The sequence below is a fragment of the Mustela nigripes genome, chromosome 14 (genome assembly GCF_022355385.1).
Source record: "Mustela nigripes isolate SB6536 chromosome 14, MUSNIG.SB6536, whole genome shotgun sequence".
NCBI classification, from domain to species: domain Eukaryota; kingdom Metazoa; phylum Chordata; class Mammalia; order Carnivora; family Mustelidae; genus Mustela; species Mustela nigripes.
In genome coordinates this window covers 56,054,067-56,079,378 of record NC_081570.1, presented here as the reverse complement: position 1 = coordinate 56,079,378, position 25,312 = coordinate 56,054,067, and the positions used below count along the sequence as shown (strand labels likewise).

The 25,312-nt window shown below is 37.5% G+C and overlaps 1 protein-coding gene across 2 annotated transcripts; it reads left to right on the top strand.

Annotated features, from left to right (window-relative positions):
- RPE65 (retinoid isomerohydrolase RPE65) lies at nucleotides 1–19,858 on the top strand. 2 transcript variants are annotated; one of them, XM_059376846.1, is made up of 14 exons: nucleotides 1–11; nucleotides 1,134–1,216; nucleotides 2,821–2,971; nucleotides 4,503–4,610; nucleotides 4,713–4,854; nucleotides 7,356–7,503; nucleotides 8,685–8,766; nucleotides 8,993–9,125; nucleotides 9,233–9,372; nucleotides 10,522–10,651; nucleotides 18,077–18,191; nucleotides 18,273–18,367; nucleotides 18,471–18,582; nucleotides 19,707–19,858. In XM_059376846.1, exons 1-14 carry the CDS (start codon nucleotides 1–3, stop codon nucleotides 19,856–19,858), a joined length of 1,602 nt encoding a protein of 533 aa, XP_059232829.1. The 2 variants fall into 2 exon arrangements, with proteins under 2 accessions (XP_059232829.1, XP_059232830.1); XM_059376847.1 differs by lacking the exon at nucleotides 4,503–4,610.
- Nucleotides 19,859–25,312: the final 5,454 nt, after the last annotated feature.

Here is a 25,312-nt window from a genome sequence, read left to right as displayed (position 1 = left end):
ATGTCCATCCAGTGAGTATCTCTGGGAGATGTTTTTAAATGCCTTGGTGGGTTGATGGTAAATGGGCTATTTCAAGAGGTCCTAAAGAGGACTGAAGGCCTGTTTATGGGAGGCCTTGGGTCTTGAGGGGAGAATTTGTTCCTATTTATATATTGAAGCAAATATCTAGAATTGGGGTCTAAATTACTGTGAGATTTTTGTGAATGCCTTGAAAGCAGTTGTGAGCATGAAGACTATAATGAGGCAGGCCTAGGTTGCAGCCACTTCCCAGATGTGTGATTTTGGACTTAACGTTTCATAGTCAATGTTTTTCCATATATAGAATGAGCATTGTGGTATTGTGACATTTAAATGAGCTAATAGCATGCAAAATTCTTTTTATGGTGTGTGGTACATAGTAAGTGCTTAATAAAAGACAGCTATCATAATTAAGGACTCTGGGCATGGTTCCCACTTGAGAGGTTATAAAATGAAGCCAAAGTGAAGAGGCAGGAAATAAACAAAAATATGAAACCAGAATCTCCCAGCCAGACTATTTTTAAAGAGTACCATAAGCTCCTGGAGATGGGTGAAGAAATAGGATGATAGGCACAGATGATGGTATAATATAGGTATTATATATTACAAAATATAACAAATAATAAAATAACAATAACAAAATATGTTATATTATAACAAAAAATAAGTTACTTGCCCAAAAAGCGGTCATCTCCCAACTCTTGGAGGGACACAGACGAGGCAAGAGAATCAATGATGCTGTGCACTTAGAGTGGCGACAGGGCAGAGTAATTCTGGGGGACGATCACTGAGAGCAGCAGGATTAGTTGATTTATCATCCAAAACATGGGAAGACTGCAGAGGGCAGAATTAGGTCCACTGTGACATTAAAAGGGAGGCCATTCCTCCAACATCAAAGGTAGAGCACTGACCCAGCACCCCCGCAACCTGCCACTAGCAAACCTGAGGACATTGCTGTCCTCCAGCAAAGTGTGTGCTCCCAGCAAAGGCTAGACTGGCAGTGGTGCTCTGACATTGAATCAGAGAATGCCTTTTCTCTTGGAGCTCTACCTCTGCCTCAGGGGACTTCTCAGAGTATCAACGTGGGCTTCTTCTCGATTATTCCACCTTTTCAGAGTTGAACATCCTGCTGGTGGTTACAAGAAACTGTTCGAAACTGTGGAGGAACTGTCCTCGCCGCTCACAGCTCATGTTACAGGTTGGTCTCACCAGTCTTGAAACCATCTTCTCTTGCTTTGTTGAGATCCCTTTTCCCTGTTTTTTTTATTCATTGGCATCTCTCAGTGGTGGAGGTGTGGGCTTTGTATGCCAGAAGCCTATTTCCTCTCATTTAGCTTTTATTTCCCTAAGCTAGAAATATGCTGCCTAACTGGAACTCCTTGGGACTGGGACTCCATCTTTGTCATCTTTAAACTGTCAAAGCCTAACTCAGCACCTGGCATATAGTAAATATCCTAGAAATGCATGTTCCATTATCCATTCCAGTGTCTGGATAAGTGAGGACCTGGTGACAAGCATCTGGAAATATTACAGTAAAGAATGGTAGGTTTCCTGCCTGTTGATTTGCTTCCGGAGTCAGACAGCTGCTCATTGCAGCTCCAGTATTTTACTGGCTGTGAACCTTGCAAGTTACTTAAACTTTCTGAGTTCCAGTTCCCTTACCTATCAAAAGCCAAACTTTTCATCATGGGGTTGTTGTGAAGAACTGAATAAGATAACTGAAAGATTCACCTAGTATCCAACACAAAGCAATCGTAAGTGGTCATTATTAGTACTACTGTTAGCATTATCCAAAAACATCATATGACCCATGCAACATCCCTGTTTGGACACAGAAAGTCTCTTCCCTCCTGTTTCTCCTTCTGTAAAATAAGAGAGAGGAGCCAAATGTTCTTTCTCAGCCAGATTCTGATGCTAACAATATAGGTTCTAGCAACCAAATTTATGTTGTGTCATTAGTTAAGTCATGCCTTCTTAAAGGTTTTATCAGAAAAATCCATTCTTAGGAAGCAGGCTGCAGAAATGGAACTGCAGAAAATAATCCTTCTGTTTAAAAAAATGGTAAGGATTAAGCAAAAATTGCATTTTTCATAGGATATGAGGGCACATATCTAACTGCTTAAAATGAAAGGCTTCATGGCCTTTGTTGTGTACCCCTCATTTTGCAGACGAGGACACTGAGCCCCCGAGATGGCACATGGCAAATCCTGAACCAGAATCCAGTCTCTGACAGCCAGCCTTGTGCAATTTCTCCTTCAGCAGGTTAATCTTCATCTGGACAGTAGCCCATACCCTCAAAGGAATATAGCTCGAGTTTTTAAAAAGCCAGTATTCTTGTTGTCATTTAAATGGTTTCTTCTATAGAAACATCTTTTTTTAGTGTTTTGATCCCTGTTCCTAATCCACCTTTCCCACACCTTACTCCATCAAAATACATCATGAAATTTGATGATTTTCTTAAAAGCGAGATGGTAAAAAGATGTTGCTATCTGGGGAAATCTGGTGGGTGCAGAATCCCCTTTTCCTCAAGATGCTTTTCCTTGTCTCCTTCCAATCCTTTATCCAAACTCAGGCATTGCAATGTTTCCCACCACTTGGTCTCCTAGTGAAAGGACAGTCAAGTCAGCAAGCATTTTGGAAGGGCTGCCCAGTGTGAGAGCTGGGAATGAAAATCATTGCCAGCTTTACAAAGAGGCTGCCCAATTGAGCTGCTAATATAATCACACACTCCCCCATACCAGGGATGAGCCCAGCAAAGGGCTGGGCTAAGAAGCAATACTCTATGTCTCACCTTCATCACAGGCAGGATCCCCCTCTGGCTCACTGGCAGTCTCCTTCGATGTGGGCCAGGACTCTTTGAAGTTGGATCTGAACCATTTTACCACCTGTTCGATGGACAAGCCCTCCTGCACAAGTTTGACTTTAAAGAAGGACACGTCACATATCATAGAAGGTAAAGAATGCCAGGCCCTACTCCTCCTAGGGGTAGGGCCTAGCTCAGCACCTCCTCCTATGTGCTCCTCGACCTCTTGAATTCAAGAGTCTACTTAAAGGTTTGTTTCCTCTCAGAATCCTGGCCCAGGACATTTGCATAGATACCTGGGAACTGTGAGATATTAAAAAAAGAACCTAAGAACTAGGGCTTTCGGGTTCAATATGCTCAGCTTCAAATTTTATATCTACCAGACACCACTTGCCTAACTGGGCAAACTTTGGCAAGATATTAATCTCTAATTCTTGGTTTTGTCATCTCTAAAATTCTAACTCAGGGTTCATTATAATGATTAAATGAAGTACTGGTAAATAGGAAATATTCAGTAATTATAAGTTGCTATTGTTATAATTATTAGACCATTGGTTCTCTAGACTCTTTCTTTTTTTTTTTAATAATCAGAAAGGCCCTGGGTAGGAGGGAGGAGTGGCGCAAAGAGGGAAGGACCAAATTTTGTCATTATGATACAAGAGAAGTTTACTAAGAACAGAAGATTGGTGCTAAAAGGCTCCAAGGCCTAAGCCATCACTCCAAGTACCCATTAACACCACAATAAATACTTTGCTTTTCCTGTAATATTCGGACCTGTAAGAAGCTTTGATAATCACCACAGGTTATCAGGAATTCTGAAGAGACACCATAAGGAAAAGCAAATGAAGGTTTGAGGTAGTCAGGATAATTCAGACTGTAACAGAAGAGAAATAGATCAGGTCAAGCAAAAATTTAGCTAAGAAGTCAGACAAAGCTTTCATATGCCCCCTAAAGACCTTGGTATTGTTTCTTCTCCATGAGTTTGTTTCTTCATCTAGAAATCTTAAACTATTATATGCATTGGAAGAAATGCAAAATCAGATTTTAATTGGCTTTCCACATGAGAAATCCTAGGTAACATATGGGATATGGTTACAGAGTTCTGTCTATACAAGATACTGGATTCAAGAACATCTACTTTTTTAAAACCAGAGAAATAAATTTTTAAACTGCAGGAAAAAAAACCAACAGTGACAAAAGGGAGATTGAAAGGACTATAATTCAGCACACCATATTCTGTATTTCTCCATTCAGTTTTAGGTTGGTGGGTTATAGGCTACAGGAAGTCAGAGGTCCTATGTGAACCACCCACAGAGGTTGCATAGTGTGATATGGAGAAATGCATGTTTCCCAGCCCTGGCCAACTTGAGTTCTAACCTAGTTCTATGACATATACCAATCGCTTAACTGCTCTGCTTGGACATGACAAGTCTAAGCCATGAGCCTCAATTTCCTTAAGTCATTGTGAGGTTTATAAGATTTAAATTTAAACTCATAGCACGTTATCTCTTTCTCTCTCAGTCACCCTGAGAAAGTTACTGAACAATGCTCTTCATTCTTCATGTTGTGGATTTATGGTTCCAACTTGTTAAGGACATATGGAATGACCATTCTCAGTTCCATATGGACCACACTGATTGTCCCTGCCTATGACCCTTTCCCATGTCTCTGTGTCCTTCAGGTTCATCCGCACTGATGCTTATGTCCGGGCAATGACTGAGAAAAGGATTGTCATAACGGAGTTTGGCACCTGTGCTTTCCCAGATCCCTGCAAGAATATATTTTCCAGGTTACTGAAACTTGACTGCATGTTATTAAAGACATTTTACATTAGCCCTTTTCTCTCACAGCTTGAAAGTTACTGGACTGAAAAATCCATTTGCTTCTGCAGGTTTTTTTCTTACTTTCGAGGAGTGGAGGTCACTGACAATGCCCTTGTTAACATCTACCCAGTAGGGGAAGATTACTATGCCTGCACAGAGACCAACTTCATTACAAAGATTAATCCTGAGACTTTGGAGACAATTAAGCAGGTAGGACACAGTGCTCTGGCAACACTGCTCAAGAAGTTAGAATTTGCAGTTTAGAATTAACTGCACTTTGGGGGAAAGCACATGAGACCCAGATAGATGAAGTTTCACCTCCTTGCTTTGTCATCAACTACTAACTATGTGACACAGGGCAAACTTTGTTTCTTTGTCTATGAAATTTTAAATATTTATTATACAGGTTGGAGGAAAACCTTATAAAATGCCTAACATATTCATTCATTCATTCATTCATTTGTGACACAAATATTGAGTCCCTTCCATATATCAGAACTTATACCAGATGCAAAGAATATATCAATAGGAGAGACAACCCAGGTAAGACAAGAATTTGGAATAAATTGTTTAGCTAACGGGAAGCTACTGCAAGTTTTTGCTTGGTGAAACAGTATAAGCAGAGCCGTGCCTTAGGATATTTAATCTGGAAGCCATGCTATGGGAGGACAAAAGAGGTAAGGGACAGCTGGGAGACAAGCTAGGTAGAATTTAAGATCAGAACTAGAAATTCAGTATAGTAGAAACAGAATGGAAAAAACAGCCCCAGCCCTAGGCCTCAATGTCACTAGCTAATGTGTAATTCTCAGCAGACTATTTACTAAGACTTAACATATCCTCTTCATAGCTCTCTCTTATTTTTAATGTATGTTTGCAATCATATAAGACTATGTGTTAGATCATTTGGAGAAGAACTGAAAATGAATTCTAAACCATTCATTTCACTCTGATGAGTGGATCTGTACTCAAATTGCTATGGTAATATAATTGCAAATGTAAAGTTCATGTAAGGCTCCAAAATAGCCTTTACTAGGAGGTCAAGTTTCATTGTGAGCCTCACTGTGCCTTGACTTCATATAAAAATACAGTTTTAGAATTTGAGATTCTTTATTAACTATTACTAAAAAAGCCTCCTAATAAGTACCTTTGCCTCCAGCCTGATTCTCTTAAATACAACTTCCCTAATTCAGTAGAAGCAATTTTTCTCAAATGCAAGTAAAAATGTGTTTCTCTATCTGAGGCACCCACAGTTCCCAAGATAAAGTCCAAACAGGGCTTTGTGGCTGGCTGGTTCTTATTTCTCCTCCTCCATGCATACCTTTCATAGCAGCCATGTTTAATGACTAGTAATCCCCAAATAGCACCTGCTATTTCACAATTCAGTGCTTGTACATTAGGATTCCCAGTCCCTGTAATATCTGTCTTCCTTCTCCACTTGGCTCCTACTTGTCTTTCCAAACATTAGTTGGAGTCATTGCCATTGGGAAGCCTGGCCTAATCTCCCAGTCTGGGTTAGATGACCCTGCAGATACCGTTTTGCATTTACCAGCAATGTACTGTATTATATACCAGCTTACTGGTCTAACAGTGCTACCAAATAGAACTTTGTACAATGATGGCAGTGTTCTATATATGCATTGTCCCATTGCTACTGAGTATTTGAAATATGGCTAATGTGACTGAGGAACTGAATTTAAAATTTTACCTAATCATAACCAATCCACATTAAATTACATGTGGCTACCATATTAGACAGCACAAGTCTAGACTGACGTTCTTGACCCTAGCACAGTAATCATAGAAGTTTAATGAGTACATAAGGAATGATTGAATGAATGAATGTCTTTTCTATTATTTAAATAAAAATGCTTAAAACTCCCTTTAAAACATATTCTCCTAATTAAACAGAAAGAATTTTGGTTAAATATATACCTCATCAATTATCCATTCAATAAATCTATTTTGAGTAAGTCACAGGTAGAAATTCTAGTGCTGATTTTGCCAGCATGTGGCTTTGTATCCTTGAAAAAGTCACCTGACCTCTCTTGGACTTCAATTTCTCTTTCTGTAAACAGAGATTTATGCTAGATTTGTGATTATGAATTTCCTATGAGACTCCAAATTGAATTAAAGTGCTAAATCTTTTCTCCAGAAACATTTGCATTTAATTCCAGGAGATTCATGGTTCTCCTGAAGTCTATTTAGGTTGACTCTATACTAAATAGAATCCTGGGATTTCTTTCACTTCCAAATTTATACTCTGTGCAAGCCACTGGATTTGGTATTTAGGTTATAGTGTACAAAATTGCCATTTTCATAAAATAAAAATTATTGTATATCTCAGCAATCTCACACATCTAAAACAATAAGGGGGATATAAAGAAATCCCAGGATTCACATTATCAGTTTGAGGATAAGTTGCATGAGCAGAAGGAAAGTAACTAACCAGAGCAGTGTATGGGATACACGGAAGAACACAGTCAGGAAGATCTCCAAGATTTCAGAGGTGTGGGGGAATCAGTATGAGGGTCAGAAGAGAGCTCTGCACTATCAACAAGAATTCAGGCAGACTACTAACCCAGGGAGATGGAAAAAAAGAGAAAATGTGCTTTGGGTGAGGATACAAGTGGCAGCCGTAAGGTCAGACCTAGGGACCAAGGGGTAATACAGCCTTTCTCTTTACATGGATGACATCTGCTCTGCTTCCCTAGGTTGATCTTTGCAACTATGTGTCTGTCAATGGAGCCACTGCTCACCCCCATATTGAAAGTGACGGAACTGTTTACAACATTGGTAATTGCTTTGGGAAAAATTTTTCAATTGCCTACAATATTGTAAAGATCCCTCCACTACAAGCAGGTCAGTTTACCAATTTGACCCTTCTTAAAACAAGTATCTATTTTGTGAGAAAATTACTGGAAATGGGATACCAGATCAGACTATCAGGATCGCACTATAGATGCACAGTTAAATTCCTTTCAAATTGCCTTTGCACCATCCTCCAGGGACCAATGCCCAGAAGCATCATAGCAGAAAATGACGACTTGAAAACAGAAAGCAAGTGGCCAAATCGTATTCTACAATGTTTCAAAAATGTAGTGTATATGAGTATCTGATCATGTAAGAGTTAGATTCAAGTTCAGGAAATACTTACTGGGCTCTTATTCATGTGCCAGGCAAAATTAAATTTCTAAACAAACATGTGTATGCATAGTAGCACACACACATATATGAGAGGGTACTAACTATTTTGTGTGTGTTTAATTCTCAAAGCCGCAAACAAACCTGTTAACTCATACTAATATTATAGAGGAAGAATACTAAAATAGAAAAGAGAGTCCTCTTCAGAATTCTCCATTCATTCACTGCCAGAAATTTGATAACCATCTTGGAGACAGAATTATTTGAACATATATGGATTTTTGTTTGGTATTGCATAGCCTGGATCTCAAGGCGTGGTCCCTGGACCAGCAGAATCACTTGGAAAGCTGCTAGAAATCCAGAGTCCCACCCATGGTTGACTAAAGGAGAAATTCTGGGTGTGGGCCCACAGTTACTATTTTAAAAACCTCTTTCTGTGATTCTGATGTACACTAAGGTTTGAACACCACTGACATAGTAAGAAACAAACTTTTCTGTGCATAAGAATTACCGTACAGAACTAATGACACAAACCCACATACATGACACTTTATAGGTAACTTAAGAGATTACAAAAGGCATTTTGAGCATACTACTATGTGCTGACTTGGCACCTACCAGTTGTTAAGATGCGACTCCACTGTCCTCTGCCTGCCACAACACTGTTTGAGTACACTTTTCCAAATCTGCTGCTGTTTGGATTTTCCTGGGCGACTGCAGCTTCACATGAAATTTCCCTAAGAAATGCCAATGACTGAAAAAATGAAAATAAGCTCTAAAAACAAAAAATCAAGATCTGAAAATGTATTTCTTTATTTGCATAAGCTGTTCTAAATGCATTGTATTAAAAGAGAAAAAAAGAGGCTTTTCCAAAGCCTTTTAAAACCGCTTTATTTCAGACAAGGAAGATCCAATAAGCAAGTCAGAGGTCGTTGTACAATTCCCCTGCAGTGACCGATTCAAGCCATCTTACGTCCATAGGTAACTTGAAGGCCTGCTATGAATCTTCAGGAAAACTCAAGTTTAAAGATCTGCTTTGCCTACCTTTGATACCAATCCCGATCACGACATTTCCTTGCAGAAACCTAAATTTAAATGTAATTAATTTCATGTAGGCACTGTTGATTCATACCTCATGTGCACATATTTTTTTGTGGTTTGAGAATCAGTCCTTCCCATTCACAAGTCTATTTGTGTTTCTGAACAGTTTTGGTTTGACTCCCAACTATATTGTTTTTGTGGAGACGCCAGTCAAAATTAACCTGTTCAAGTTCCTTTCCTCATGGAGTCTTTGGGGAGCCAACTACATGGATTGTTTTGAGTCCAATGAAACCATGGGGGTAAGTCATGCATTTATTTGTCACGTTTAGGATTTGGAAGGTGGCGTTACATAATGTATACTGTTTTCCTTTTTAAATGCATCAAAATATTTTCCTCACTTTTCCAGGTTTGGCTTCATATCGCTGACAAAAAAAGAAGAAAGTACCTCAATAATAAATACAGGACCTCTTCCTTTAATCTCTTCCATCACATCAATACTTATGAAGACAATGGGTTTCTGATTGTGGATCTCTGTTGCTGGAAAGGGTAAGAAAGGACATGTGATAATGTTACATCCCCAGTCATGCCTAGAAATTAGGGGCCTTTTTCAGAGATGCTGCTCTCAATATTTAATATGAATTACAGCTTTAAAAAAAACCACAAGATTGCAGGGGGGAGGGGGGTTGGGAGAAGGGGGGTGGGGTTATGGACATTGGGGAGGGTATGTGCTTTGGTGAGTGCTGTGAAGTGTGTAAACCTGGCGATTCACAGACCTGTACCCCTGGGGATAAAAATATATTATTTTATATTTTATAAAAAATAAAAAATTAATAAATAAATAAATAAGTCACAAAAAAAAAAAACCCACAAGAAGTATGCTAAGTCATAGAATATAAATGAAAAAGCAGTAGGGAGGCTAGTTAATCAGAAGCACATGCAAACTGAACATCAAAACCATGGCTCCTGATTGAAAACTGATCAGGTCTATGAACCTGAGCTGAAAATCAGAGATGCTATGACCTGATACGTGAATTTAAACTTAACCTCACTGCAACTTGACATGTTCCCTTGGTGGGACCTTGAACTCCACCCACTCTAGGTTTGTGAGAAAGAGGCATGCTTTCTTGAGAATAATACCAAGTCACTAAAAAGACAGTAGCCCCTAAAGACACAGAATGATGATGGAGAAACAGAGCAGAAAGTATCAAAAGCTGCTGTTATTTAAACATATCGGTGAGGCAGATTTCTTTGTTTTGTTTGGTTTGGTTTTCATGCAGCATGGACAGGAGAAAATGGCTCTAATACACTTGAGTCATTAGCAGTTCCTGGGTAGGAGAATAAAGAACAGGCAGGTTGGGGCGCCTGGGTGGCACAGCCACTTAAGTGTCCGACTCTTGGTTTCAGCTCAGGTCCTCATCTCAGGGTCATGGGATTAAGCCCCACCTCAGCTCTACACTAGGCTCAGCTCAGAGTCCACTTAAGAGACTCTCTCTCTGCCCTTCCCCCCTTTCCATACCCCTTACCCCATGCTCATTCACCCACTCTCTCTCTCACTCTCTCTCTAAAATAAATAAATAAATCTTAAAAAAAAAAAAAAAAGGAACAGGCAGACACTTGTTCTTTAAAAGGCATGGATCATCTCTCTGGAATTATTTGCCATTGTCTGTGCTCATGTCTAACTTCTTACTTTTGCAGATTTGAATTTGTTTATAATTACTTATATTTAGCCAATTTACGTGAGAACTGGGAAGAGGTGAAAAAAAATGCCAGAAAGGCTCCCCAGCCTGAAGTGAGGAGATACGTGCTTCCTCTGAATATTGACAAGGTAAATGCCCTCTACACAGATTTCAGATATATCAGATTTGCTCTCCTGCCTTATGTTTATACATAAAGTCTTGAAACTTCAGAGCTGGAAGGAAATTTAAAAATACACTAATTCAACTCCCCTCATTTAACAAATGAGGAAACAGGAGCTCAGAAGAGTGACATGACTTAGGAAAAGCCAAGTGCAGCAGAGCCAAAATAAAAAAACCAGGTTTTGATGCTAAATCTGCTGTTCTTTCATTTGTAAAATCCTTTCAAAATATATTTTCTCAGTGAATAGTGCAGACCACTGTTTCTTAGGATCCTCTGTTAATAATATAAATAATTTAATTTAAGTGATTTGAAATTCTAAAGAAATGAAGGATTAAAAAGCACTCCTTTAGGGAAATCAGCCCATTATTTTGATTTTCTGCAAACCTTCGAAAAATATCAGTAGAGGACAAACATCATTAATAGCCTTTGGCGGTCATCTTTTTATTTCTACTTTTTCTTCCCTGTATTCAGTGGCTGTCTTTTTATAATATTAGACTAACATCAAGAAGTTTTTGTGTGACAGAATGCCAGTCAAAACCAAGACAAACAGAATTTTCACAATGGATACATGAGCATACACTGTCATTTGTGTACATATGAGATATATACACAAAAATGGGTAAGGCAGCTACATGGAATGTAGAACATTGTACTCAAAGCTAGATCAAATACAGTGGAAAATAAACCCAATTTAGAACTAGACACTACAGCTCTTAAGCAAGTTTGTTAACTCTATAAGGATAAGAAAGGAAGAGGAAGTTGAGGTGGGGCATTAGGTAGTTAGTTAAATGAGCTTCTTCAAAAGCAGAGAGGTGTTAAAAAACCAAACAATGTAGAAATACAAAGTGGTTGGTAGAGCTGGTACATTAGGAGCAAAGGAGAGATGGGCATTGGGCAGAGGGACTGGAAAGAAGGTTGGAATGATATTGTATGAGGCTTTAAGTACTTTAAGTACTCTAACTTTGCCCTTGGGAAGCAGATCTCTAGTACATAGCTGAGTGTCTACAAAATACCAAATGAATGAGTCTAATGATTTTAGTAAAATTTTATTTTACTAGTGATGAGAAAATCACAATCATCTTTAAATTAAGATCACTTAATTTAAATATGCCTTACCTCACTCTCTTCACATCCAAGAATAGGAACAAGGAAAGATTTTCATAAATATGTAGTCATCACTGCCTGAAGAAAGACCATCCAATAATGAAATAGAGAACCTCGGTGACAAAAAAAAAAATGTCTAATGTCATCCTAGACCCTTCTTTCACAATTAACCACTGTTAACACAACATTGCATGACTTATTCCAGTGGTATATCACTAGGATATGCTCTTGTTCCCCAGGAACTCATTACCTCGTGTATTGGGGAGGAGGAAGGTGATTTGGTAATGGTAACACATGTTGGCATGAGACAAGTCGTGGGAAGGAGGCATAAAGTGCTTTGGCTATTCAGACAATGAACGGTCATGCTTGTTTGGAGAAATTCATGAAACACAGTCATTTGCAATATTCTGGCAGAAGATACTGAAGCACATCAACTCACATCAATTTAAGACAGGAGGCATAGTTTGAGAAAAGACAGAAGTGGGGTGGGGCAGAAGAGCAGAGGGAACTGACTGCAATCCAATTAGAACATAAGCATACATAGTGGACTAAATGAGGCAGGATTTTTAAAAATTTTAAAAAGCAAACTTGTGGTCTTCAAAAGCTTTAAGGCCAGGCTAAGAGGTTGTACTTTTTTTGGCAGTGAAAGTCTCTGAACACAAGAAAACCACATTCAGAGCTGTTGGAATGAGTACCAGGTGTGCTGACTTTCATGGTTGTCTCTTCAACTAAATGCCTGGCTTCCCCCAGGCAAGTCACTCAACCACTCTAAGTTCAGTTGCCTGCTCTGAAACCTAGCTAAATTGGACTAAATAATAACAAGGGTCATTTGCACCTTTAAAAACTTGATTTTCTAAAATAAGTCTGTGTTGTGCCTAAGTGATACTGGAAGTGTAGAAAGGACAGAGATAGGACCCTGGGGTAGAAGACAATAAATTCACTCAGGCAGGCAAGAGAATAATGTAGTGATCCTAGGAAAAGGCAAACATGGATGAAAATAAGAGTTACTCTAGGTGGAATTAAAAGGGTCTTGCATTTGATTGGATTGCAGAATGAATTAAATCTTAGACATGCAAAACATCATAGAGATCCCATAAGCCTACATGTCTAGAATAGTGATACTTTTGGAAATAGGGAGTGTAACAGGCAGAGCAGGTATGGAGAAAAACATGAAGTATAGAACTCTCAGGAAGGGAAAGGAAAAGGAGCTTCACTTCAAGTCATACAGAGCCAGGCTTGAGTTTTAGCTCTTCCACTTACTGAGTGATTTAACCTTAAATTTTCTTCTCTCTATCTATAAGGAGAAACACTGAACCTTTTTAAATTTCCTTTTCCTAATCTAGACCCATCTTACAGAGTTTTTGTGGCTGATACATGAATTGGTATATGTTAATTATTAAATAAAGCCCTTGAAAAAAAATATAGCCCTTCTCACAAAGTAAATATCAAATAAATATCCCCTATCATCATCAGCAACAACAACAAAATCAGTATCAAAACATCATAGGCTTCCACACATCAATGAAGAACCTTGTGAGGTCAATCAGGGTTGATAGTTACTGATGTTGAAATGATGATCAAATATATGAGATTAGATAGATGAGACTGCTAGCAAGGAGAAGTCATACTTTAGAATAAATTTCAGAAAAGAAACATACACATTTGCTTATTTTAAAAATAAAGAATTTGATAGTATAGAAAAGACCGAGAGAAGAAAGGTTGGCCAGACATGGAAGTTTGGGAGGTCTCATGTACAGAAAGTACAAAAAAGAGGAGCAAGGGAGAGAGAGAGAAAGAAAGTCACCAAATAGCCCTACCTGGAGCTAAGAGAGGAAAATCCCACATTGGATAGGGCAAGAGGGTTTCATCAGTGCCCCTTGCTATAGACAAGTTAAAAAGGATGAAGACCAAAAGTCAAATACCAGATTTGGTGATCTCCAACAGATGAGGTTGAGAAAGGGAGAAATTGGGACTCAAAGGTCAGCAACTGGTAGGATGTGGGAGGAGTAACTCTAAGTCCACACTTCGAAAAATGTGGCAGGGAAGGGGAAAATCGGTCATAAATTGGGAGGAGAGGTAAGAAAGATATTGAGGGAAGGGCTAAGGAGAGGAAAGAGTATAAGGTGAGTGAAGTTTCCAGTTTACTAATTAGATAATGGTAGTACCTTTAAAATATGTCTTTACATTTTTTGAGTAGGTGGTACATTTAAATAGTCAAAAATCAAAATGATATGCAGAGGTACCCACTGGGAAATCTCACTCCACCCTCCACCTGCATCCAGTCTGTACTATCCCCGCTCACTCCCTATGTGTAACTTTTCTTGTTTTTCCTTTTCTTTGGTTTGTTTATGCAAATATAAGAATATATGTATATAAAATTATTATTTCCCATTCTCATACACAAAAAGTTATTTTCTATATCCACTGTTTTCTTCCCTGCTTTCTTCATTTAACAATATATATGCTAAAGATCTTGCTGTTTTCAACTACACGGTATTCTTTCTGTGAACATACCCAGGTCTCTCATTGCTGCACAACAGAATTGTTTCCAGTCTTTGGCTATTTCCAATAATGTGATAAGGAATAACTTTGTATGTATGTCATTTCATACATGCACAGATATATGAATAGATTAGATCCTCAGAAATGAGATTTTGGGTTAAAGGAAAAATGCATCTGTTAAAAAAAAAAAAAAGTGGGTGGGTAGCAAAAATAAGGAGCTAGTTTGTTGGGGAAAGCAAGAATAATGTTACAGATTTCTTACATAAAAATTTTAATTTAGTAATAGAAAAAATAAGATAGAATGAAGAGAATCAATTTAAACTTACAAGTATACAGATAATATGTCTGACATAAGCATTTGATCTCTTCTTCCCCAAAACACCAAAAGTGCCTTGAGGTTCTATTTCACAAAATCTCATAAAATTCTCATCATTTCTGTATTTGCTCCTTACCTCCTATCCCTTCCCTATCTTAAGAACCTTCTATGTCCTCTTAATCAATGATACACCCTCAGAAAAATCCCCTCTATCCTCTTTTCAGAATGCTCCTTTCACATTCTTTACTTTAAAACCAAACGTGGGTAGAGCGATGAATCACAGACCTGTACCCCTGAAACAAATAATACATTATATTTTAATTAAAAAAAAAAAAACAAAACCTGGGACCACCTGCATGGCTCAGTAAATTAAGTGTCTACTTTCGTCTTGGGTCATGGTCTCAGGGTCCTGGGATGGAGCTCCACATCTGTCTCCCAAGTTCAGCGGGGAGCCTGCTTCTCCTTATCCCCCTGCTTGTGCTCTCTCAAAGAAATAAATAAAATCTTCAAAAAACAAAAACAAAAAGCAAAAACCTGGCTCTCTCCTAAAGACACTGATCTCTCCAGTCTCTTCCTACAGCCCTTAAACCTCTTGACCTGGGGTTACTGTAGGTATTCTGTTCTACTTCTCTGTTTCCAGATTCCCTGTTCCTTCCATCCACTCTTAACATATTCCAATTTTAATCTCATTTCAGCTAATCTAAATTCAGCAAAGGGATATATTCATATATTCACCCCTCATTACTTTTGTTGTCTATGAACCACCACTGCCTCACTTCCCTTCTCGGCCCAATGTCACACTCCCTGGATCTACTGACTCTTGGTCATTTCCAGGGTGATTCTTCCAACAACCTGGCCTCTCAGTTCCTTGACCTCTTCCACTGATCTTGTCCTCCATTCTATGTCAGCTACTCACTCCCCATAGTCATACACTTGACCTTGCCATTACCTATGACTGTGCTTCTTCCATACTCTTAGTTTCATGCATGATATGCTCTGACTACCACCTTCTATCTTTCAAGATCACTTGCCCTACTATGATTCCCACCAGAAACCTCCAATCCCCTCAACTTACTACCTTCTCAACATACCTCACTCCCCTGAGAACTTACTTTTCCTCATTACTTAACTAAAATTCCATTGTCAACAATTTTAATCTTATATAGATTCTTACTTCTCTTGCCTCCTTCTTACTTTATTGAACTCATTTGTCAAAACCACAATTCCCCCTAGTTAAATCCAACTCTCCACCCACTCTACACTTGTCTCTCTAAGGATGAAATTAAGTGCTGAAAACACACAATCATGTTAATTGGTTCATTTTTAAATATATGACCACAAACCTCATTGCTACATTTCTCAACTTCATTTACTCTCCCACTTTGCTAGTTAAGTATTTCACACCCTCCCCTCTTCAATCTTCTAACACCTCCCACCTCCACACTCATACTCAGCTGATGGCTCTGCTTCCTATTTTATTGAAACAAATGAAAGAAATCAAAAAAGAACGTTAGACTCCTGCCACCACATCTACCCGCCCACCAGCATCTGTACTTGTATTGAATTATCTATCATCCCACCCAGAACTAGTCCTTCCCATTTTCCCTTCCTTACCCACTCAAGGACATCACTCAAGTGATTCTCTTCCCTCTCCTTTATCATTACTTTCCCTTCTATCTCATTGGGTCACTCATATCATGCTATTATTTTGCTCTCTTACAAAATCATTCTCTTGACTCTTCTTGCTCCCAGAAGCTATCTTCATTCTCTTTTTTATAGACCCCTTACTGTTGGAGGGCATCAGAACTCAGCCTTTCATTCTATCTTCTGTTTGTACATTTCCTCCCTTTGTAAAGACTCGTGCTTTAAAGCAGCCTACATTTACATTTTCAACTTACCTTTCAATTCAAGATTTATATATGCTACTGTGAATTCCATGTCTCCCTTTGAATGTCTAATAGACCTCTCAAGCTTAATAAGATGAAATCTAAATTTCTTCTCTTCCTCTACCAAAAAAAATTTACCCCACCTGCAGCAGTCCCCATCTTTGTTGAGACAGCTTCAACAATGAATTTTCAGGCCAAACACCTTGGAGTCATCCCTGACTTCTGTCTTAAGTTCATGCCTCTTCCCTACCCCATAGCCTATCTATCAGGAAAACCTCATGGCTCTGCCTTCCACTTCTCACTGACTCCAGTGCTACTAGCCTAGTCTGAACTACTCTCTTCTTTTGACTAGACAACTGGACAAACTGGTGTCCCCATTTCTGCTCTTGCATTCCCCCTACTCCCAAGGGTAGTCTCAAGAGAACAGCCAAAGCAATTCTTTTAAATATTATAGCATGTCAATCCTCTGCCCCAAATCACTTTATGGCTTCCCATCTCTCACTCAGAGTAAAAGACCAAGTCCTCCCAATGACCTAAAAAGCTGTACACAATCTCTCCTCTACACTCCTCTCCTGTTTCTCTTCCCCATGCTCAGACAGTTGCAGCCACACCAGTTTCTTTAATGTTCTTCAAGCACATTTGGCATCCTCCTACCTCAGGCCTTTACACTGTTTTCTTTGTGTAAATGTTCTTCCCTAGATATCTATGCTGTTGGTTTCTTCACTTCACTTCCTACAAAAGGTTTTGTCCCAAATGTCATCTTTTCAAGGAGACCCACCCTGACCACCTACTAAAATTATAACACCTACACCTCACACTTTTGATTCTCCTAAGTCCACTGTATTTTTTCTCCCCATACTCATGATATATTATCTACTTTATTAATTATATTGATTCTTTATGTCCCCAAACTAGAATGCAAGCTTCAGGAACCTGGTTCTCTGAATCCTCCCAAACATCTAGAATAGAGTCGAGCACAAAACGTGTATTCAAGTATTTGATACAGGTATTAAAAAATAAATGTGTTCTTAGAAAGAGTTCAGGTTATGCATTCCTTTCACAGAAGAATCTGAAAACCACCAGGCAGGGTGAGGGAGTGACAAGAGATCCTAGACAACATCTGCTCCAATAGTTTTCTTATATGCATTTTTTTTTTCTTTCTGACAACAGAAATGTATGGGTTTTTTTTTTTTTCCAAGCAAAATCAAAATATATCCTAACTGTAAGTGAGATAAACACTATAAATGAATTCAAAGAGTTTGAAGTCCTTTGCTGGTCTTAAAAAAAAAAAAAATTCTCAGAAGCCCTTCCTCAGAGCCTTACATTTTCTTTAAGGACAATCTCATTGTAGAGATGTGAAGGCCTAGAGGGCCTAGAGGTTACATGACTTTCCCAGTGATACACAGGCAGTGACCAACACAGGTACAGACAGTTTTCCCAATTGTGTTGCTTTTTGCACTGCTCCTCCCTACACATTGACTTAAGAAACAAAGAATGCAAGAGACAAAACTCAGGAAGACCGCATTTATGGCTGCTTGATTTTTCTTTCCTTCTCACTGAGGTGTCTGTTATCCTTTTTCCTTAGGCTGACACAGGGAAGAACTTAGTCACACTCCCCAACACAACTGCCACTGCAATTCTGTGCAGTGATGAGACCATCTGGCTGGAACCTGAGGTTCTCTTTTCAGGGCCTCGCCAAGGTGAGACTGATTTAGAGGGAACAAATTGTCTGTTTCATAAATTTTTTCAGAGTTTTCCTAAGCATGTCCTCTATTTTGTAGCATTTGAGTTTCCTCAAATCAATTATCAGAAGTATGGAGGGAAACCTTACACATACGCATATGGACTTGGTTTGAATCACTTTGTTCCAGACAGGGTAATTAATCCATCTTACCTAATACTAGAAAAGTAGTTTGAGTCATATACTAGTCAAGTAAAGCCCATCGACTGATTAACTGATGTTTGTTTCTCACAAGCAGCTCTGTAAGCTGAACGTTAAAACTAAAGAAACGTGGGTATGGCAAGAACCTGATTCATATCCATCAGAACCTATCTTTGTTTCTCACCCAGATGCCTTGGAGGAAGATGATGGTAATGAAAGCAATGGATGTGTCTGAACACTTTCTTTTTATTGGGAGTTCTATATGCTAGTACATTAGGAGTCACAGTGATTACTCCCTTATGTGCAGATATGATCCTTAATACTACTAAATTCAATGCAGCATGAAAGTATTTAAGCTTATTAGAAAATAAGTTTCATCTTGTGGCCAAGCTCATTGATTACTCATGGGAAAATGTTAAAGCACCATCTGGTGTCATAATGGAACATCAATGTCTGTTCTAGATGAAGGCGGGAAGGATGAAGAAAGAACAGCATGAATTCAAGGGTGTTGCCTTTCCTGACCTAGATAAATTTCTGAAAAAGGATAGAGTTCGAAGGAGAGAAATTGAGAATTCTAACAGATCAAAGAGAATAAGAATGGGGCTTTGTGCCTCTGCTTTGGGTTTCTTCTTTTAGTAAGCTGGAGCCATAGCCTATAACACAGTCATTCAATGACAAAGCATCAGTCTTTGTTAACTATAGATTAGCTGGGACAGGAAGGTAGATGACACTCTCTGGAATTAAAATTTGGAAAGCCACAGAGAAATGAGTAAAAGAACTATGGAGCCATTTCCTGCTAAATGATTTTACATATACAGTCCATCTGGACAAAACTGCAAAAGGTTTGTTCACGTTTTGTTGGATGGAAGTAAGCTTCTAGCTAGGTCTTAGAAAGTACAGAAATAATATACCTTACTGTTTTCAAAGCCTTTTAATATATTTTTTCACTTGATTGTCACAACACTTTTTTTTTGTAATAGGTTATGTTAAATCTTATGTTACAGACAAGAGCACAGATCTTTTCATCAATAGGAATTTAATGAACACCTACTATGTCCTAGTAATTGGAGTAGCTATTGGAAATCAACAGTGGACAAGACAGATATGGTCACTCCCTTTCTGGAGCTTACAGGCTAGGGAACATAAAGAGTTTGAAAGATCCATTCAAGGTGGTGGTATAGACAGATGATGGATGAGTCAGGGCAAGATATCAAATGATATGGTTTTCTTTATTTGTCAATGCCAATACCTCCTATATTATTTTAGTGACATTTAGCCTATGGTCCTGGGCTTTTTTTTTTTTTTTTAACATTCCCTTACTTTTGATTAACAGGTGTAGTTCTGAGTGTGGTGGTGAGCCCTGGGGCAGGACAAAAACCTGCTTATCTTCTGATTCTGAATGCCAAGGACTTGAGCGAAGTTGCCAGGGCTGAAGTGGAAATTAATATCCCTGTCACCTTTCATGGACTGTTCAAAAAATCCTAAGCACATTCTAGCATATTATATTTCTATTGACAAAACCAGAAAAACAGTCGGGTCTGCAATCAAATTCTGTTCAGTTTTAGCCTGCTGTATTACATCGTTTTAACTTGCAGATGCACACAATTTTGCAATATTTTACAGAAAGCACAGAGTTTAGCAAGCAATTCCTTAAAAAAAAAAAAAAGGCAGCACAAATTTTAGATAATCATACTTTCTCTGTGAGACAGGCAGACCATAACTAAAAACTCTTTATATATTTATCAATCAGGTAGAAAATAAATTTGGATTTATTAAGCTTTTTTTCCTACTGTAAAAGTATATTTTAGGTATCTATCTTCTCCAATTATTTTTTAACATTTAAAAGCCAAAGTTCTCTACAACTGATTTGTATATGGCTTCCCTAAGGCAAGGTAGTACTATGCAAAAAGGCTTAATTACTAAATGTCAGACCAAACTTTTTCACAACCAGGGACTATCATCTAAGAGTAATCCTACTAATAAGTATGTGTGTGTGTGTGTGTATGTATATATATGTATATATATGTATACATACATTACTGTTCCAAGATTCTCAAGCTTTATGAATTTTAACATTTCCATTTAATATACACAATTATTGGTTATTTCTGATTTTACAATAAGAAAGCCTATCTCTAATCGACTGACAGCTCTAATAAAATAACATCGCAGAGATAAGTTATCTATTAAAAGCTTACATAACATCAAAGCACTTACATATAGTAGTGACTATAATTTTTGAAATACTTACAAATATAATTTCTACTTAAAATCAGAGTATAAGATAATGTCAGGGGGTTATACTATGTTGCCTCATGTTTAATTATATATAAGCACTGTGCAATCAGCTGACCTAAGCAAAAGACAAAGAGAGAAAAAGAAAATATTAAAATTAGTATTCAGATATTAATACATTTAAGTATTTTTATTTTAAAAATTATTCTCTTATTGCTACATGTTGCAAAAAATGGAGATTGACAAAAAATTATATTCTATATCTTAATCCTGGTATGTATTTTATGCTAAGTATTACACATCATTGTGCTTAAGATAATCACCATTGTGTTTGACTAAGTAAAAATAGCTTGAAGGAACAGACTGACTAGGGTATTTGATGCATCTATTTGATTTCTTTATTTAGAATAAAATGCAAACTCATTTTTAAAATTATAAATACTCATTGAAACAGACTTCTCAAAGAAAATTTAAAATTACAGAAAAGTAGAAATTATAAAGTACAATCATACAGAGCCCATCTAAGCTCAACTACTATTAAGATTGTGGACTATTCTTTTCTTTTTTCCTCCCATGGATTTTAATGTAATCATTGTTTCATTGTGCCTAGTTCCTAGCCAGAATTAGAAATTTCACAAAAGAAAAGAAAATGCCAGAGAGTAATGTGGAATGTGTGACGTAGATAAACATCAACCTGTTAGTTTTTGTCTCTAGACATGGCACATGAACATAATTCCACAGAGAAGGCTATTTACCCATTTCTTTTAAAAATGCAGGAAATAAATTACTGAATAATTACTAAGTTTTGTGCTTGATAAAATTTCCCTATTTAAGAGAATTCCTAAAGCTGCCCTTTCCTACATTTGCCAATCACTCCTTGCCTTATTCCTTCCTATTCATTTTCCATGAAGAAAGTCTTGCACTTCAGTGTGCCCACCTCTCTTCCTTGTGCAGGATCCCACTGTGAGCACTGTGCTCTGTGGAGATCGCCACAGTGTTTGTGAAGACAGAAGAGAGGTAGATCTAACTAAAGCAACATCCTGTCAATACCATTTCACAAAATTGGAATTCTCTATATAACCATTGCTAATATTATGCCAAAAAGGCTTAGGAGCTGCCTTTTAAGACCAAAAAATGAAAGATGGGCTTTAAATTTTTTAATTAAAATAAAGGAGGCTTAAGTCAGGAAAGAAGGACTAATTTGGAAATGCGGATTGAAAAAATTAAGGAACCTGCTTTCTAAGAACCAGAGCTACCCATTTGGAGGATCTAGAGAACCACATCCCATCTATAAACAAATAAATCTGTTTTAAGGAAAAAATTCAACTAAATTAAGACAAATAAACCTGTTGATAAGAAGTTATTTTTAAAACAGCAAGTTGTTTGAGACCTTTATTTTTTCCATTATATTTGTCATAGCCATGTCAATCAACTTTGGAAAATATCACCAAAGGCTTATTAAAAACTGACAATTTTTGTCTTATGGCAGATAATCTAGACAAAGTCCCTGTGCTATATTCTAAACCAGAAAATACCAATAGACAAAAAGGCAGCCTACATTCCAAGAATTCCATCAACCAACAGTCTGGCTAAAGAACAAAATGGAGTGCTTTCTTCCATAAACTTGACAGGAAGAGTATCAATGATTAGGGATTATAGAGAAAATATGTCTTTATAGAATCTCTGAAGACCATCTCAGAGGAACACCAAATCCGGTAAAATTCAACATCAGTGGGAAAACAATCTCTGAAAGACAGAAAGAAAGGAAACTTGCACTCTTAGACTGCCTTTTACTTTTTTAAAGAAAAGTGAAAGTCATTCATAAAGCTATACCCATCATGGTACTACCTGCACCATTTTAAAGATGAGGAAAGGGAGGCCAGGTTACTTCTTTTAATGAGAAGCAAAACTTGAACTAAAATCTAAACCTAATAGTTCTCCTTGAAAATTTGGTTTCTGATAACTTTTGAAATATTCCTACTTATTGAAAATTTTATTTCAAATACAACCACTATCATACTACTTGGTCATCAAGTCTGGGTGCAATAAAATCTTTGACTGGTCAGTAACTCTTACTATTGATTAGTAGCCAAAATGTTCCTTAAATATACTGACCATTTACCAAGTATTTATTATGCCAGGGATTCTATTAACCAATACCGGTAAAATCTTGTGTGTAGATTTGATAATCTACACATTTGTTGCAGGTGAGGAAAGTGAAGCTCAATAATGTTAAATATCTTGTCCAAATTTCCATACAGAATGGTGATCTAATTCCAAATACTATCTGGATCTGTTGGATACAGTGAACTACTACCTGGAGGTAGTTCACAATTTCAACATTACATTACTACCTTCTTTTGGATGATATCCAAAATGTAGACATACAGGAAATATTTCCCAATACATTCAGAGGCCAATATTGATTACAATTCCAGACAAAAACATCACAAGAAAACTACACAGACCAATATCACTTATGAATTTACATGAAAAAAAAATCAGTAATATATTAGCAAGCCAAATTCAACAATTCATAAAAAAGGACTATATCAAGTGGGATTTATTCTAAAAATTCAAGGTTGGTTTAACATCCAAAAATCAATAAATGTGGGTGGCTAGCCTGGGTGGCTCAGTCAGTTAAGCATCTGACTCTTGATTTTGGTTCAGGTCATGAACTCAGGGTTATGAGATCAAGCCCCACACTGCGCTCCACGCTAGGTGTGGAGCCTTTTTAAGAGTCTCTCTCTCCCTCTGTCCCTGCCTCTCCCCTGACCACTCATACATGCACACACACTGTCTTTCTCCAAAAATAAATAAATAATAAATAAATGTAATGTGCCATATTAATAAAGGACAAACCACGTGATCATCTCAGCAGAAGCAGACAAAGAATTTGAAAGCATTTAACAACTATTCATGGGGGGGGGGGGATAGTACAAATAAAAAAGAATTTGTTCATCCAAATAAAGAGCATCTATGAAAAACCCACAGTTCACATCACAATTTATTATGAAATATTGAATTTTACCCACCAAGATCAGGAACAAAAGAAAGATGTTGGCTCTCTCCACTACTGTTCACCATTGTACTGGAGGTTTTAGCCATAGCAATTAGACAAGGAAAAGAAATAAAATGTAAAATGAAGAATAAAACTATTTTTATTCACAGATGACATGGTTTTGCATCAAAAACTATTAGAATTCAAATAAAAAAGTATTAGAACTAATAATCAGTTCCACAAAGTTGCAGGATACAAGATCACTATATAAAAATTATTTATATTTCTGTTTGCTATCCAAAATAAAGACAACAATCCATTTATAAAAGTGTAGAAAAGAATAAAATACTTAGAAATAAATTTAATATAAGAGTTTCAAGACTTTTACACAGAAACTACAAAATACAGTTGAAAAAAAGTAAATGGAGAAACATCCCATGTTCTTGGATTTGAAGAATTAATATTGTTAAGATGGCAATATAATCCAAATTGCCCTACAGATTCAATGCAGTTTATATAAAAACCTGAGCTGCCTTTAAGCAGAAATTAACAAAATGATCCTAAAAGTCATACGAAAAAGACCAAGAATAGTGAAAAGAATCTTGAAAAGAAAGAGCAAAGTTGAAGGACTCATATGTTTCCATTTCAAAAGCCGCTATAGAACTACATAATCAAGACAGTGTGGTGCTAACATAAGGATAAACATACATATCAAATGAACATATCAAATAGAGAGTTCAGAAAACAACCCTTACATTTGGCCAAATGATTTTCGATAAAGGTACCAAGAGAATTCAATGAGGAAAAAGTCTTTTCAACAAATGGTGCTGTGAAATTGGATAGCCATATATAAAAGAATCAAACTGGACCCTTATCTCATGTCATATACAAAAATTAACTCAAGGGGCTCCTCAGTGGCTCAGTTAAACATTGGACTCAATTTTGGCTCAGGTCATGATCTCATCTCAGGATACTGGGATTCAGTCTTTCATTGGGCTCCCCCTCAGTGGGGAGTCTGCTTCTCTTTCCTATTCCCTCAGCCCCAACCCCTGCTCATACTTACGCTCTCTCTCTAAAATAAATAAATATCTAAAAAAATTAACTCAAAATTGATCACAGAACTAAATATAAGTGCTCAAACTTCAAAACTCCTAGGAGAAACCATACAGATATATGTTTATAACCTTGGTTTAGACAAGGTTTCTTAGATGTAATAACAAAAGCATAAACAACAACTGAAAAAAGATATAAATTGGACTTTATAAATATTTTTTACATTTGTGCCACAAGGATACCATCAAGAAAGTAAAAAGGCAACCCACAGAATGGGAGAAAATATTTGTAAAAACACATATCTGATAGCAGGACAAGTGGGTGGCACAGTCAGTTAAGCCCCAGACTCTTGGTTTTGGCTCAGGTCATGATCTCAGGGTTACGGGATCAAGCCCCATGTCAGGACCCATGCTCAACAGGGAGTCTGCTTGGTATCCTCTCCCTCTGCCCCTTCCCCTGCTCTCTCTCTCTCTCTCTCTCTCTATTCAAAGTAAAAAATAATAAAATAATATAAAATAAAATAGAGAATGGTATCAAGGTCTTGGCCGAAAGCTCTTGGGAACTGGGAGGAATTTGGTGAAATTGTGTGAACTTTTGGATTACAAGTAATTGAAGAGTTGTAAACAGAAATGTAAGGTGACCTGGTTGAC

What these genes read in the sequence shown, in the direction of transcription:
- RPE65 (XM_059376846.1), top strand. An exon ending in CACGTCACATATCATAGAAG is followed by an intron (nt 2,972 to 4,502) that starts GTAAAGAATGCC and finishes TGTGTCCTTCAG; the next exon opens with GTTCATCCGCACTGATGCTT. An exon ending in GATCTCTGTTGCTGGAAAGG is followed by an intron (nt 9,373 to 10,521) that starts GTAAGAAAGGAC and finishes TTACTTTTGCAG; the next exon opens with ATTTGAATTTGTTTATAATT.